The following is a 17,426-nucleotide window of genomic DNA, read 5'->3' as shown; positions in this document are numbered from 1 at the left end:
TACTATTTTTGTATTCTATCCTATTCCAGTGAGTGCATGTTTAATGTTCAGTAATGATGTGATTAAGTGGCATAGAATTTATTTGGGTGGAAGAATTTATTTTAATAGTTTTTATAAATGACTTCACCCATGAATTTATTGAATCATTAAAGGGTGGAAGGGTGGCTTAAATGTTTCCCTTTTATTTCTTTGCATTGTATGGCAATTCCATGCTACTGGAGGATTTGTGAATCGGTGTTTGCAAAGGTCTCAGCATAGATCCTTTGTGAACGTCAAGCTGTATGGCTGAGGAGGGCACAGAGAGCTGGGAGGAGGAGGGGGAGGACAAGGAGGATGATGAGGAGGACGAGGAGGATGATGAGGAGGAGGACGACCTAACTCTGAGTGGGGGAAGGATGGGCAGAAATGGCTTTCTGATGAGCTTGCACTGAGTCTGGAAGCTTGAGTTGAGGAGCCAGCCCAGGTGGATACCAGGAGACGGGGCTTCCTGGGAGGAGAGTTAGTGCTTCCAGAGCCCAGGGGTTGGGAGGGCACCACACTTTGGGCATGGCCAGGGCAGGGCAGTGGGGGAGGCCCATGGCAAAGGGTTCTGTGAGGAGAGCCGAGGGGCCGAGCTAGTAAGGTGGTCCACTCCACCCTTGCTGGCCTCCCTGGGTGGGTGTCTCAAAACATGAGCTTTTCCAGGGGTAGGGGTTTGGGTTCACTGCTCTGTCACTCCTGCATGGGAGTGTGCCTGGCACATCATGAGCCCTGGTCAGTGTTGCTGAGTTCGGGTTTTCAGGAGGCTTCTGTGTTCTTGCACATGTGGTAGGTGGTTGGACTTGGGTGAAATCGGAGGAGCATGGCTTTGGAGTCAGACAATCTCCATCTCCAGCACCTGCTGGCAGGAGCTTGGAACTGAGCCCCACTTACTTTGTCTATGCAGCAGGGAGAGCCACGGCTGCCTCTCAGGGTGATGTGAGGACCAGAGAAGATTCCCTGTTCCCCAGCTCAGTGCCTGGGTAAAGGAGACGCAGGAAGGAAGGCCACTGGTACTCTGGGGTCAGTTTTCAGTAAGCACTGGTTGAATTCACTTGAAGCTTGACTTGACTGATGGCCTTTGCAAAGGAAGTTCTGGAATCTTCGGATTAGCTGTTGTTCATTGCCCAGAAGGAATCCTTGTGTGGTAAGAGATCCCACGCCTGGGCAGCAGTTATGCCACCAGAAAGCCTGGAACTGTGCTTGGAAATCTGGTGAAACTGCCTCACTTGTGCAAACAGCGTGCTGGAGTATCTACTCCCATCAGGCAATAACCTGGGCCCGACCTCCTGATGCACCTGAGGCTCCCCTCAGGCATGTGCTGAGCCTGAGGCCAGCGTCCGTTTCTTGATCTGGCAGCGAGGTCTGTAGCAGGCAGCTTCCTCAGAGCTTCCACTTTATTTTCATCTGGATTTTTTAATGTTTTATCTTTTTTTTTTTTTTTTTTGACAGGCAGTTTTCCTGCTGTTGTTATTTTTAGCATTCATTTATTCACTGTAAATACAAATGAAGATACAGTACAATTAATTTCTTTGCTAATCAAAATATTTGATAAAATGAAGTAATTTTTCAATTCTTAGAAGTAATTACACCATTCTTTAAAAGGAAGTGAGGAATTCTTTACTGAGTGTTTCTAATTCGGAGTTTTTGCTACCTGCTGAGTTCTTATTCTGTGTGAAGTTTCAGGACTTTTTTTTTTTTCTCCTGTAAGGAATCATAGAAAAAAACCATATAATTGTCTCTGTAAGTATTCAGAACAAAACTTAGTATATGAATCATACAGTCAGATGAGCTAATTATAACCTTCATAATTACATTAATATGCAGATATATTTCTAGTCTAGCAGCTAGATGGACCTTGCTAACCACTTTGTCACAACCTGTTGTACTAGGGTGGGTGACCGCCATCTTGGATACTCACCAAGGACCACAAAGCCCCTTTGCAATATGTCCATTTCGTGGAATGCTGATGACTAAAAAGCCATCTGTGCTCAACAGCTTACTTGTCCTGTCTGTATTCTAAGCTCATCCCTTTTTACTTCTTACTCATTAGAAACCCAGAACTGTAGCAGTCAGCTATCACTATGTAACAAGCAACCATAAACCCTCAGGGCCACGAAACAATAACATCCATTCATTCAGTTTTCACAGCTGTGGGGGCTGATCTAGGCTGGGCTAAGCTCTGCCATCTTGGCTAGGATGACTCTGCTCTTCATCTCTGTCATTCTCCTTGGTCCTGTGTGATGGCCAGAGCCTGTCTTCTAAGGCAATGGTGTAGGTGCAAGAGGGCTTGCCCAATTATGCAAATGCTCCTTCATCCTTCCGTCACATTGTAATTACCCACATTCCACTGGCCAAAGCATGACATATGGCGGAATGCAAAGCCAAGGGGCGGAGAAATACTCTCAGCTTCTGTAGTGGGAGCCGCCACAAAGTCCCCCCTGGCAAAGGGCATGCACACAGGGTGAACAGAAGCAGGGGGGCCATGGAGGCGACAGACCCCAAGAAAGCAAACGCATGTGCACTGCTGCCTCTCCAGCTCTGCGGCTTTAGTTGACAAGTCTACCACCCCCTTCTGTGAAGTTCTCTCTTCCCGATCATCCATAGAAGTCGTTCAGGATACAATTTGGTGGAAAACTGATTTTAAAGCCAGCCAAGAACAAGGCTGGGCATACTGACAGGATATTAGAGGGGTCTTTACTGGGGCCACCTCATAGAGCTGCTGAAACAGGAGGACAATAAAACCGAACGTGAACTAACAACAATTTCAGGTTCTCTTGACCCTTAGGGAGCCTGCCCTCCCCTCTCTAGCCAGTTCTTGAACTGGGCTTAACTCTCACCTCAGGGCTTGCTCCCGCCCCTGGCTTGGGTTGAGTAAGGAAGCTTCTCCCTTAGAGCTTTCCCCGCCACACAGGTGAGTTCCTTGCAGGACAAAAGTTAATTTGCCTTTATCTCAGATGCCAGGGAGGACAGCACCTTCTTTTTTTTTTTCTTTTTTTTTTTCTGAGACATAGTTTTGCTCTGTCACCCAGGCTGGAGTGCAGTGGCACAGTCTTGGCTCACTGCAACCTCCACCTCCCAGGTTGAAGCGATTCTCATGTCTCAGCTTGCCAAGTAGCTGAGATTACAGTTGTGGGCCAGCACACCCTACTGATTTTTGTATTTTTTGTAGAGACGGGGTCTCGCCATGTTGGCCAGGCTGGTCTCAAACTCCTGACCTCAAGTGATCCACCCATCTTAGCCTCCCAAAGTGCTGGGATTACAGGTGTGAGCTACCGTGCCTGGCCAACAGCTCCTTCCTAAAGTGCATGGGGGATGTCCTGGAAGATGGCTGTCTTTTCCCAGAGTGACTCTGGCAGGGTAGTTCTAACTGGTGTGGTTATCCCGATTTCTCAGATGGAGGACGGAAGCCCGGAGAGGTGAAGTGATTGCCTTAGTGAGTTGCAGCTAGAGGATGGTGGCACTGGGCCCTCACCTCAATTGGAGCCTGTGATTGGACCCCCACAGCCCTGCTGCCCAGAGCTCATGGCAGCCGGTCAAGAGACACAGTTCTGTGGCATGGCCACTGTGTACCTGGGCTCCTATGACCAAGTCTCAGACCTGGCTTCTGCCTTAGAAGTGCCTCCAGCTCCTTGGCTGGGTGGTTTGAGCTGCAGGCAGTAATGGGCACCAGGATGCGCCATCCTCTGATCATTCATGATAGCCTGGTGTTAGCCAGGAAGAGACTCAACCCACGTCTGTCTGAGTTCCCAACTCCTGCAGAAATATCTGTAATCACCAGCAGCAGCAGCAGCGCGGCAGGCTCTGGGCCACATGCCTTGAGGGTTGTGTTGGTGAAATCCCAGGCCTGCCCTTGAGGTGGCTGGTTTGTTTTTGGTTTTGTTTTTGTTTTGAGACAGGGTCTTGCTCTGTCATCAAGGCTGGAGTGCAGTGGCAAGATCAGGCCTCGCCGTGGCGTCAGCCTCCCAAGCTCAAGTGATCCTCCCGCCTCAGCCTCCCAAGTAGCTAAGACCACAGGTGCATGCCTTGCCCAGCTAATTTTTTAATTTTTTGTAGAGATGGGGTTTTGTCATGTTGCCCAGGCTGGTCTCAAGCTCCTGAGCTCAAGCAGTCCTCCCCTCTTGAACTTTCCAAAGAGGTGGCTGTTTTTATTTCCACTTTACCCTAGTGAGGACAGGGAGGCCAATTTAGGGGTGCGTCTTACCCAAGGTAACAAGATAGGGGCAGCCTGAGCCCTGGGTTTATGATGGGCTGTCCCCACTCTTCAGGCCCAAGCCCGCCTCTTCCAGCCTAGGCTGGCCCTGGCAGCGTTCCTTCTGCCCTGGCAGGTGGCGCTTGGTTACTGGTGCTGCCTGCTGCTCAGGAGCGCACCCTGTGAGGTGCTGAACAAGGGCAGGTCTGGCCCTGGTGCCGGAGGCCAGGACCTGGGCTGGGAATCCCAGCACTGTGCCTCCCTGAAGGGCTCTTCCCAGATAGCAGCAGGCGGCCGTGCTGTGCCTACCCGGAGAGACCCTGAGCAGAGCCAAGGACAATAATAGAGACAGCAGGCCATGCCCCACTGGGCTACTGCCCTCCCACCTGTGACCTGGGCTGCCTCCCTCCCATCCCCCACTGGGCTGCCTCCCTCCCACCCCTGACCGGGCTGCCTCCCTCCCACCCCCCACCCAGAACTTGTGGCTGTTGGGGCAGCCTCTTGGGTGATTCCTATGTCATGGCAGGATTTTAGAACCAGGGGTTTAGATTCTGAAGCTGTGACTTGCTTTTTACTAGCGAGATACATGGATACATTTGAAGCTGAGAAGCACCCCATCAAAGTGGGGTGTGAGTAGCCTCTTTGATGACTGTATACTTCATGTATTGGGACATTATTTCTTTTATGTATTTTGCCAATATTACGGTGTAGTCACAAAGGGGCCAAGAATTTTCCTTCTGGTAGTGGTGGGCTGTCTTTGCCACATCTAGAAGGGCAATTGTTTGCTCAAACAAGGTCCCATGAATATCTTTGAATACTTGAAATAAAACCCCTTGAAAACACGTAAATGGTTCTCTATTGAGGTCAGACCTAGAGTGCATATGACTGCACTCCATTTTGTTTGTTTGTTTGCTTGTTGAACTTTAAACGTCACCAGAAGCAGCCAGGAGCTTATCTTTGCCAGATAAGCTGGGGAGTGTGAGGTGTTCGGGCCCAGCACGGACCGGGCCCAGCCGAGCCCCCGCCTTCCCTGCAGCCCTGCTCTTCCTGTTGCAGCTGTGATTTCTGTCCTGAGGGGGCCTTTGATGTAAAGCACAGTTAATATTGGAACGTGTCATTTGCATCTGAAGATAGTGGTGTCTTTTTTGATTAGGAGAAACATTTCTTCTAGTTATAGAAAAAGCATTATTTTTTCCCCCATTCAGATATAATGATCACGTGAGAAGTGCCAGGGACACAGAAGCGCCAGACCAAGAACCATCTGTTCCTCCCTGGCGTCTCCAGTCACTGGAGCGAGGCTGGCGGCGGCTGAGCAGCTTTGCTAAAAAGCGAAATGGGAACCAGAATACGGCGCCTAACAGATTCTCAGCCAAAATGCCCTTGATGGAAAACCCAGGCGCTCTCCCACCAGCGACTGGGTGTGTGGGGGTGGGGCGGTGTGGTTCTCTGGGCGGCAGCATCCATGGGGCTTGGGGACCTCAGGTCGGTGGTTCCTCCCTTCTGCTCTGAGGCGATGACAGTGGTGGCTGAGGGGGGCGGGGTTTTCAGTGATCATTTTTCCTTTGTGCCTTTTTGTAGTTTCTAAGTTTTCTTTCTTTCTTTTTTTTTTTTTGAGACAGAGTCTCGCTCTGTTGCCCAGGCTGGAGTGCAGTAGCACGATCTCGGCTCACTGCAACCTCTGCCTCCTGGGTTCAAGCAATTCTTCTCCCTCAGCCCCCTGAGTAGCTGGGACTACAGGCTCCCGCCACCACGCCTGGCTAATTTTTGTATTTTTGGTAAAGACGAGCTTTCGCTGTATTGGCCAGGCTGGTCTCGAACTCCTGACCTTGTGATCCACCCACCTCGGCCTCCCAAAGTGCTGAGATTAGAGGTGTGAGCCACCGCACCCAGCCTGTAGTTTCTAAGTTTTCTATAGTGAACACGCAATGCTTCCTTTTGCAAGCAGGAAAAGAGTATTTGCACGGGCGGCCAGCCACCTCCATGCAATGGAGGCTGATAGGTGCCCAGCACCTTCCCCACGCCGCCACGCAGTTGGGCTGCTTCTGCTTCTCCGTGGCAACACCTGTGTCCGTCCCCTGCCTCCCCAGGTGAGGGCGGGGGCCTATCACCATGATCTGGACCCTGGCTGCAGCTCTCTGCACGTCTAGGAAAGCATGTGTTTGCAGGCCAGGAGCCTGGGTAGAATCCGGGCGCCACTCTGTTGGTTCTGTGACTTCAGGCATTTCTCGGCCTCCCGGACCTTCACGTCCATGCTTGTTGAGGAGGATAATGTTACCTCCCACGCTGGGTTTTTAATCTCTTTCCACCTGCACTTCCCGTGGCACCCACCTCAGCCATTTCCTCCTCAAGGAGGCCTGCAGTGGCCACCCCAACCAGGGCCATGTCCCAGCCAGTTGCATCTGTGGCATGGTGTTCCCTCCTGAGAGCACGGCTGCCCCTACCCAAGGTTACCTTTACGTTGGCCACACTGTTCTCTAACACTTTTATAATGCTATAACAAACAGGCCTTATGATATAAGGGCTCAGCACAGTAGAGACTTAGTTCCCACTCACTGCCAGAGTAGTTGCACATTGATATATTTGTGTATTTCTGAACCTAGCTATATTACTCTGATTATATCAAATTCATGGCAACTTTAATATCTGGTGAGTCAAAAACTTCATTCCTATCCTTTTCCAAAAATTTCATGGTAATTCTCACATGTTATTTTTTAATATTAATGTTGATATCAATATGTCTAATGATTCTCCCAAATATCCATTGAAATTTTTATTAGAATTTTATTAAGCTTATTTATAACTTGAGAAAGGCTTTCTCTTTTGAAAGTGAGTCTTTATATCCAGGAACATAATATGTCTGTTTATTCCAATCTTGCTTCAGTAACTGTAATATAATATGTATATTATTTATACACATTGTTTATACAGGCATTTTTTAAATTTTACTTTCAGTTCTGGGATACATGTACAGAACGTGCAGGTTTGTTACATAGGTATACATGTGCCATGGCGGTTTCCTACACTTATCAACCTGCCATCTAGGTTTTAAGCCCCACATGCATTAGGTATTTGTCCTAATGCTTTCCCTCCCCTTGCCCCCCACCCAACAACAGGCCCCGGTGTGTGATGTTCCCCTCTCTGTGTTCATGTGTTCTCATTGTTCAACTCCCACTTATGAGTGAGAACATGTGGTGTCTCCTTTTCTGTTCCTATGTTAGTCTGCTGAGAATTATAGCTTCCAGCTTTATCCATATCCCTGCAAAGGACATGAACTCATTATTTTTTATGGCTGCATAGTATTCCATGGTGTGTATGTGCCACATTTTCTTTATCCAGTCTATCATTGATGGGCATTTGGGTTGGTTCCAAGTCTTTGCTATTGTAAATAGTGCCACAATAAACATACATGTGTATGTGTCTTTATAATAGAATCATTTATAATCCTTTGGGTATATACCCAGTAATGGGATTGCTGGGTCAAATGATATTTCTGGTTCTAGATCTTTGAGGAATCACCACACTGTCTTCCACAATGGTTGAACTAATTTATACTCCCACCATCAGTGTAAAAGCATTCCTATTTCTCCACAGCCTCACCAGCATCTGTTGTTTCCTGACTTCTTAATAATCACCATTCTAACTGGCGTAAGATGGTATCTTATTGTGGTTTTGATTTGCGTTTCTCTAATGACCAGTGATGATGAGCTTTTTTTCATATGTTTATTGGCCACATAAATGTCTTCTTTTGAGAAGTGTCTCTTCATATCCTTTGCCCACTTTTTGATGGGGTTGTTGTTTTCTTGTAAATTTGTTTAAGTTCCTTGTAGGTTCTGGATATTAGGCCTTTGTCCGATGGGTAGATTGCAAAAATTTTCTCCCATTCTGTAGGTTGCCTGTTCACTCTGATGATAGTTTATTTTGCTATGCAGAAGCTCTTTACTTTGATTAGATCCCATTCATCAATTTTGGTTTTTGTTGCAATTGCTTTTGGTGTTTTAGTCATGGAGTCTTTGCCCATGTATATGGCATTTCTTCATACAAGCATATCTCAGAGACTTTGCAGGTTTGATTCCAGACCGTAGCAAAGCAAATATCGCAATAAAATGAGTCAATGAATTTTTTGATTTACTGATGCATATAAAAGTTATGTTTACACTATACTGTAGTCTATTAAGTGTGCGATAGCATTATGTCTAAAAAAATTACATAGCTTAATAAAAATACTTTATTACTAAAATATGGTGGTGATCTTCTGAGCCTTCAGCAAGTAATCTTCTTGTAATTTTTTTGCTAGTAGAGGGCCCCACCTCAATGTCGATGGCTGCTGAAGGCTGGGGTGGCACTGCCAATTCCTTAAAATAAGACATTGAAGTTTGCCACATCAATTGACTGTCTCTTTCATGAACGATTTCTCTGTGACATGGAGACACGATATGAGCACATACTTTGGAAAAATGACGCTGATAGACTTGCTTGACACAGGGTTGCCACAATCCTTCAGTTTATAAAAAACACAATATCTGCAAAGCACAATAAAGCAAAGCGCAAAAAAAAAATGAGGTATGCCTGTGTCATATGTACCTTTCATATGGCATTTATCCAGAGGCATTCAATTGCTTTGTCATTAATGCGATTGTGAATTTTTGTCACATCTCAATCCTGAACTACTTATAGTGACCATAAAAGAATGGCATTGCTTTTTTGTATTTTTAGCTTGAATCCAGCCACTTTCCTAAATGCCGTTGAGATTTTCTACCTGTACAGTCATATCCACAAATAATGATACCAGTTTTCAACATTTACATGTTGATTTTATTTTCTTGTCTTATTTCAAAAGCTGGAACTTCTAAAAATGTGAATAGAAGAAGTGAAAGCATGATTATTTTGTTCCTGATTTTAATACTTTAGTAGTTCATCCATTTAATATAATCTTTACAGATAATTTTTGATTAATACTCATGTTTACAATGTTTTATTTCTATATAGTTCATCCATCCCATTCTATTTCTATTTTATACCATTTTATCAGGAATAGCTGCTGAATTTTGTCAAATGCCTCTGCTATCTGTTGACATGTGGCCTTCACTAAAGTAAGGAATTGAAAGATTTGCCAATTCTTGCATTCTTATCCATGAAATAAACCGTAGTTGATCTTGGTGTGTTATTTTTAAATATGGTGCTAAATATTTCTAATATTGTATTTTAGAATTTTTGCACTAATGGCCATAACTAGACTGACTTTTATTTTTTCTTTTGACCTGTTTTCTTTATCATATTTTGGTATTTGTGTAATATACAATGATTGGAATATGACTCTTTCTGTGTTCTGGAATATTTTGACTAATGTAAAAATTATCTATCCCTTAAGGGTTCCATACAGCTTGCCTTTAAAAACATCTGGCTTAACACCTTTTTAATGATAGATGGTAGATCTTTTAACAGCCTTTTTCATTTCTTTTGTGGTTACCTGTCTATTCAGGCTTTTCTAATACTTTAAATACTTTCTTTTCTAATTCAATTTAAATTGAATCTTTATTTGCTCATTCAATTAAATTGAATTTTGCTAGAAAACTGTTCAATTTCGTCTGAAGTTTAGAGCATATTAACCTAAGGTTGCACATAATACTTTGTTAGAATTCTTCCATATCTGTTGTTAGACTCATAGTATTTCCAGTTAGTTTCATGCTTTAATACTTTCAGAGAACATTCATATACATCATCTCAGGGGAGCCCTTATTCCTCCTGGGTAGATGAGGAAACCAAGGCAAAAAGTGGGTAAGCAACTTACTGGAGGGGCACACAGCCGGGTAGGGGCAGAGTCTAGACTCAGACCCAGGACTCCCATCTTCCCATGCTGGGCTCCATCCATCTGTGTTCTTTCCAGTAATGTTTACGTGAGGCCCTGTCCTCCTCAGGCCCTGAAGGTCTGAAACCGTAAGGATGGACTGAGAGGTATGGCTCTATGTCCAGGAGAGGCTCCTGTACTCTGTTGATGCCAACATCCCTTAGGGAAATGCTCGCGTATTTGGGTCTGAGAAGTGCATTTGCAACTGTTTGAATCCTAAAGATACTCAAAATGCATCAGCAATATCACTTTTATTTTCTAAAATAAAAAAGATATTCATTTACTTCGCAAATGGCTCCAAATGAAGATGCATAGAAGCTCCGTTAGCCTTTGCATGGTGGAGGATGTGGTGGGCTTTGGCTTGAGTGTATGTGTGTAGCTTCAGATTTCTGAGGACATTCCCAGCAGCATCCTGTATTTGGTACAGTTTCAGAAAGTAAGAAAGACTTTATACATTATGCAGACTTCTCTGTCATAAAACACAGTGACATCTAATATATACATTGCTGTCGAGCTGCTTAAAATAAAACATGACCAAGTTTTAATAGGAGTTGAGGGGTTAGAAGTGATACTCCAGTGAAACCCTTTGCATGGCACTGAGGGGCATGGTAGGAGCTGGTATCAAAGCTCACAGCCATGGTGGGTTTTGATGTGGGGAAACCCAGTATATCTCAGAATATACCCACGTACAGGAACAGCTTTCTTGTGTGGTCACCTTGGGAATCTCACTTGTTCCCGACTCCCACGCGTATCTTCTAGCCCCACCCCTTCCAGGTCAGCATACTCCACGGGCTGCCCTGTTGATGCAGCAGCCACAGGCCTGGCTTTGGGAGCCTTCCTCTGATTGCAGCAAGTAGATGCATGTCAGAGCTGCTTCCCAGGCCCTGCCCATTTCCCCCCACCCCTGACCCCTGCCTCTTTGCAGGAGGCTCAAGACTCTGCTGCCCCATTCGCTTCATCCCCTAGGCCCCAGTTTCCCAAGCCTGACTTCAACGTGGAGCCCAGTCTCCCCAGTGCCTCCTCCTGACAGGCCCCAGGATAAGGCCCCTTGCAATTGTCATCATCCACTGCTGCTCACTGAGTAACTTCCCTTGCTAGCTCTTCCCTCTGTTATATGTGTCTGCCACAGTGAGCATCCGCAGATGCTGAAGGTGGGATGCCACCCTCCGTGGGCCCCTCCTAGCTCACCTGGCCACAAGCCCTCTTGCCAGCACATCAGTAAAAGAATCCTTCTGCTGTCTCTCTTTCTCCACAGCCAATTCCTCCTCCTCCCAGGAAATCTCTGAGCCCTGGCTAGGTGCACATCCCTCCTCCAGACTCCTTAGCACCACGGACAGTGTCATGAGGACCTGAACCACACTCCAACCCCCTGACTTCCAGTGCCCAAGGAGTGGGGCAGAGCACTAACCCAGGCCTAGGACCCGTGCCCACTGTGGGGAGGTCACCCTTAGCAGATGCCACTGCACTTAATTCCCCAGAATTAAGTCCCTGTGGGTCTCACAAAGTTTCAGGCTTCAAGGAACATTTAGCTGTAGTCTAATGGCACAGCAGTCATCAAAACCCCCCTTTCAAATGTTGACCACTGTGAGTAATCAACTAAACTGGCATCCTGAAATGAAAGCATGTGGGTGCGAATCCCTGTTCATTCCCTGGCCTCTCAGGGAAGGCTCGCACTGTGTTTGTTAATCGAACCCAAAGACAGCCTGAAGGCGTGAACAGATGAGAGTAAACGGTGTGCCCTCCCCAGGGCTGGGCTCCGTGCTGGCCGCCCAGCCTTCCAGGGCCACTGCTCTGCCCCATGGGGAACTCGCTGGATCCTTCATGGCAGGAAACCCAGGCTTCTGCTCAGCAGGGCCTGACCTGGGGCTGGAGGCTGCCTGAACCCACCTCCAGGCTGTAGCTGTCTTCTGGCCTCTCCTCCCCACCATGCTGGGTCTCCCTGCAACTTGCCCTGGGTGAGGAGCCCAGAGCAAGAGGTGGTTGATTATTTCTCACATGGATCAATTTCCTTTCTATTTTGTCCAGACAGCTGATGAGTGGGCTGAGAAAATGCCCAAAGGCCCGCCGCCTACCTCTCCCAAGGCCACAGCTGACAGAGACATCCTGGCTCGCCTCCACAAAGTAGTGACTTCCCATTACCATGCCATCACCCAGGAGTTTGAGAATTTCGACACCATGAAAACGAACACCATCTCCAGAGAGGAGTTTAGGGCCATTTGTAATCGCCACGTCCAAATCCTGACGGACGAACAGGTAAGAAACGCAAGTGAGTCCTCACCCTGCACACCGTCGGCTGAGCGTCAGCCCGGTCCCTGGCCAGAATGTACAGAGTTTAAGACTGTTCTCTATTTTTAAAATGCTTGCAGTTTTGTTATTTTGTTTTTCAATCTTCCTGAAGATTCACAGGAATCTTCTGTTTATGTAACAACTATGAATTACACCATTTTCATCAGGGTACAAATACTGTCACTGTTGCCTTTAAAATCAAATTCAACTCCACTTCGGCTCCCACACTCCTTCTCCCTTCCCTGGAGCATCCCGGAGGTAATGTGGTCTGGGTCTGTCATGGGCAGCAACTATCTGGGGCCAGTGTTGCGCAGGCAGTAAAAAGAATGTACCAAGACAGTTGTAGGTAAAAAAGGCAGATGTATTAGAAAAAGTATGAAAATATGTTGCAAGAGTGCAAGGGGCAAGTCAGCAAGAGAAAAGCTGACTGCAAAGAGACAAAGGTTTGCTGGAGATTTTATAGGACGGTGCTTGTGCTGGGTGCTGAAGAAGGCTTTGTGCAGTACTGGAAACACTAAGGTTGCAGTGAGCTACCTTGCGTTTTTCTATGAGCCGGGGGTCTGGTGATAGCTGGGCGCAGGAAGGTTGTTATTTGTGCAGGAGGACTACGTGTTCTGGACCATGAACAAAGGCAGACTTAGCGGCTTACCTGCTTTTTCATTTTGCTTTCCTCTGTTCCCACCAGCCTGATTCCTTTCCCCTAATTAGGACTCCACATGGTCCAAAGAGGGTGGGCAGTCGGTCCCCACGCCTGGAGGGTCACAGACCCTGGCAGGAGGCTGGTGCTCCTCCCGCCACCCCAACCTGCCTTCTCCTTGCTACTACCTGGTGCTGCCACTGGCAGTGTGGGATGCTCCGGGCTGCTGCTCTAAGCATGCTGGGTACATGCCACCCCTGGCGGGCCTCTCCACTGTGCACAGGCTGGACACAGGCCCTGCCTCTCTAAGATCCTCCTCCCTATCACAGAATCCCCAGAAGGAGGTTCTTCCCAGCCTCCTCCCCTAAGGACTGGACTGAGCTCTTCTGTGGCTCAAAGGCTCCGACAACCTGCTCCCCTGGGCCGCTATGGCCCTTCATGGCCTTCCAAGGCCAAGAGCACCTCCCAGTGGGGTGGCGTCCTCAGAGTCTGCCTTGCCATGGCAGCTGTGGGAGGGAAGAGAGCACCTGCCCAGCCTGCCTCCCGTCCATAGTCACACTGAACACCAGCACCAGGGGAGCAGTGCCCCAGGTTGCTTTGTTCCTCGCTGTGCCCTAAATGCCAAAGCAGTGCAGGGCACTGAGTGGGTGCTCAGTACGTGCTGCTGAATGGACAGTGTCCATACTCCCCAGCCCTTCACCGTCCTCGGCAGCCCCGTGGCTGATCAGCCAAGTAACACAGAGCACCACTGATCCAGTTACAGAAGTAGATTTCCCTTCACTCAGAAAATGCACAGCCACAAGCCCTCTCTAGTTCTCAAATGCATCAATGTCCCATTCCCAGAGAATAATTCAGATTAAAACATAAAATCCCCAAATACTTAACAAAGCAACTCTGCCTCCCTCCTTCCTCCTGGTTCTGCTCAGTCTCAGCCCAGGGAGTTCCCTGCAGACACTACGTGGAAATGTCACTCTTTCGCCTCCAAAATTGGGCCATTACAACCTCTTGTCTCATTTTGTCAGAGTTGCAGGGTAAGGCCTTGGAAGTATTCATAGGGAAGCGTGATCATCGCAATCACTCCTGGCTGTACTCACAGCTCTGAACTCACTGCCCCAAGAATGCATGCCGTAAAGACATTAAGAATGTGACTATCAGGTTTAACATTCCTAAAATATCACCTTTCTCAAGCATTTTGGTGTGATCATTTTTGCTAAGCAAAATTAAATGCTGTTTCCAAATGATCCTGCCCCATTGCACGTCAAAGCCGAGCAAGCTCTGTATTTGCAAATACTCCTCTTAGCATAAATGAAAATAAGCCTTTGAAATTAATACAGTTGCACTTATTATTCTATGGGGCCAAGTAATCAAGGTTTTACTAATAAAGATTTTTTTATTTCACCTAAATGAGTAAAATTTTACTCTAATTATAGATAGAAATTAATGACATGCTGACATATCTGGCATTCATCACAGAGAATTCAATTTTAATTGTCCACTAAGAAAACTTCACCATCCTCAGCACATCAAGCCCCTTCCCCAACCAAATTAAACACTTATTTTTAAACGCGGCTTTCTAAAAATAAGCTGACGTGTCTCTTACATGCAGCCAACAAACACATGAAAAAAAGCTCAACATCACTGAGCATTAGAGAAATGCAAATTAAAACCACAGTGAGATACCATCTCACACCAGTCAGAATGGCTACTATTTAAAAGTCAAAAAACAACAGATGCTGGTGAGGTTACAGAGAAAAAGGAATGCTTCTACACCGTTGGTAGAAGTTGGGAGTGTCAGTTAGTTTAGCCATTGTGGATGACACTGTGGTGATTTCTCAAAGACCTAGAGGCAGTAATGCCATATGACCAAGCCATCCCATTACTGGGTATATGCCCCAAGGAATATAAATCATTCTATTATAAAGATACACACACGTATGTACATTGCAGCACTTTTCACAATAGCAAAGACAAGGAAAAAACCTAAATGCCCATCAGTGATAGGCTGGATAAAGAAAATGTGGTACATCTACACCGTGGAATACTATGCAGCCATAAAAAGGAATGAGAGGCCAGGCACAGCGGTTCACGCCTGTAATCCTAGCATTTTGGGAGGCTGAGGTGGGTAGATCACAAGGTCAGGGTTTCAAGACCAGCCTGGCCAATATGGTGAAACCCGTCTCTACTACTAAAAATGCAAAAAAATTAGCTGGACACGGTGGCACGCATCTGTAGTCCCAGCTGCTCAGGAGGCTGAAGCAGGAGAATCACGTAAACCTGGGAGGCAGAGGTTGCAGTGAGCCGAGATCACACCACTGCATTCCAGCCTGGGCAAAAGAGCAAGACTCTGTCTCAAAAAAAAAAAAAGGAACAAGGGACATGGATGGAGTTAGAAGCCATTATCCTCAGCAAACTAACATAGGAACAGAAAACCAAACACTGCATGTTCTCACTTGTAAGTGGGAGCTGAATGATGAGAACACATGAACACATGGGGGAACAACACACACTGGCGCCTGTTGAGGTCGGGGAGGAGGGAGACCATCAGGAAGAATAGCTAATGGATGCTGGGCTTCATACCTAGGTGATGGGATGATCTGTGCAGCAAACACCATGCCACACATTTACCTATGGAACAAACCTGCACATGTACCCTTGAAACTAAAATAAAAGTTGTTGAAGGAAAAAAATTTAAAAAACAAAAATAAGCTGACATGTCTCCAATACAGTCCTCATCAAGAACCTCAAACTCTGGCACGAATATTAGGTTGGTGCTAAAGTAATTGCGGTCTTTGCCATTGAAAGTAAAGACCGTAATTACTTTTGCACCAGTGTAATACATCGGGGGATGATTAGCAGAGATTGTGCTATACTTGGGGCAAATGCCCCTGGATGGGCTGATCAACAGCAAAAGCCCAGAGCTCCATGCATTTCCTCCTTGCATGAGTTACTTTGCTGGGGACCTTCTTGGTCGAAGGCGAGGTTCCTGGTAAAGTGTGACATGGGGGTCATTTGTACTCCTAACATGTCTAGACCCTCATGCCATTTTTTGAAAGAGCTCGCAGAAGATGCCAGGACAGTTCAACCATATTAAATTACACTTAACTCCATATTTCATGACTTGGTTTATCTACATTATAGAAACTTATCTCCTACTTTAAAAAAATCCAACAGTCACGAACGTGAGGGGCCAGCTTTCTTGACTTATCGAGCTCTGTAAGTGAGGGAAGTGACACATCTTTTGAAACCCTTTGGTGCAATTAACCTTTCGGGAAAGGAGAGCAACTTGCAGAGTGCATGAGTTGGAAATGGATGGGTCTTCGTGGCTCTGCAGAAAGCGTGTGATAAAAGGCAGTCGGAACTGGGTCTGCTTGGGTATTGCTTAAGACAATAGACCCACAGCAAGGGCCTCTTTTTGCAAAGCAATTTAGATCAGCCCACAGTGATTGCTTGATGACTTTTAATATGCAGATGTATTAGGGAAAGGAACTGCTAAATGTTTCTGAACTTTTTTTTTTTTTTTTTTTTTTCGAGACAGAGTCTCACTGTGTCATGCAGGTCGGAGTGCAGTGGTGCAAACTCGACTCACTGCAACCTCTGCCTATCGGGTTCAAGCAGTTCTCCTGTCTCAGCCTCTCGAGTAACTGGGACTACAGGTGCCCGCTACCACGCCCAACTGGTGTTTGTATTTTTAGTAGAGACAGGGTTTCACCATATTGGTTAGGCTGGTCTTGAACTCCTGATCTCAGGTGATCCACCCGCCTCGGCCTCCCAAAGTGTTGGGATGACAGGCATGAGCCACCGCGCCTGGCCTTCTGAACATTTTAGACATGATATTTCTAAAACAGACACCCCTAGGAAGTGAGAATGATGCTCACAGGAAACAAAACCCTTCAGGCAGGTGGACTTAGGTTTCAGTCGTGCTTCTGCTCTCATCCAGCTGTGTGACCCTGGAGGAGGTGCCCAGCCTCTCTGACCTTGTGTCTCCCTCGGTGAAGTGGGGATGCACAGTACCCCCCAGGCTCCTCCAGGTGCCCTACGCTCCACCCAGGCTGAACTTCAGCCTCCCCCACCTCAGCTTCCTGCTGCTTCTGCCGGCCCCTGCCCGTGTCTTTCAATGCCTACTCCTCCTTCCTGACTCCATGCAGAGCAAAGCATTTCCTGACCACAATAGATATTCTTTATCTAGCATAAAAGTTCCCTTTTATTCCTATTTGGCTAAGAGCTGTTTACCATGAATAGATGTTGAATTTTATCCAATGCTCTTCCTGTATCTATTGAGATACACAAGTAGTTTTTTGGGTTCAATTTCTCAATATAGCGGATTACATTAACGGACTTTCTGATGTTAAACTAAACTTGAATTCCTGGTATATGCCAAACTTGCTCATGAGGTATTAAAAGTGATTTTGCAGTACAGGATTCAGTTAGCAAGTTTTTATTGTATAATT

The 17,426-nt window shown here is 46.6% G+C and overlaps 1 protein-coding gene across 13 annotated transcripts in view; it reads left to right on the top strand.

Annotated features, from left to right (window-relative positions):
- EFCAB6 (EF-hand calcium binding domain 6) overlaps nt 1-17,426 on the top strand; it is a 291,734-nt gene that overhangs the window by 252,918 nt on the left and 21,390 nt on the right. For all 13 annotated transcript variants that reach the window (XM_055374821.2, XM_019018760.4, XM_055374819.1 and 10 more), the window contains one exon: nt 12,081-12,308. In XM_055374821.2, the coding sequence (XP_055230796.1) occupies nt 12,081-12,308 (228 nt within the window). The remainder of the gene's footprint in view (nt 1-12,080; nt 12,309-17,426) is intronic.

Source organism: Gorilla gorilla, chromosome 23 (genome assembly GCF_029281585.2).
Source record: "Gorilla gorilla gorilla isolate KB3781 chromosome 23, NHGRI_mGorGor1-v2.1_pri, whole genome shotgun sequence".
Taxonomy (NCBI): Eukaryota; Metazoa; Chordata; class Mammalia; order Primates; family Hominidae; genus Gorilla; species Gorilla gorilla.
Note: the sequence above shows the minus strand (reverse complement) of the source record. Positions and strands in the feature narration are given on the sequence as shown.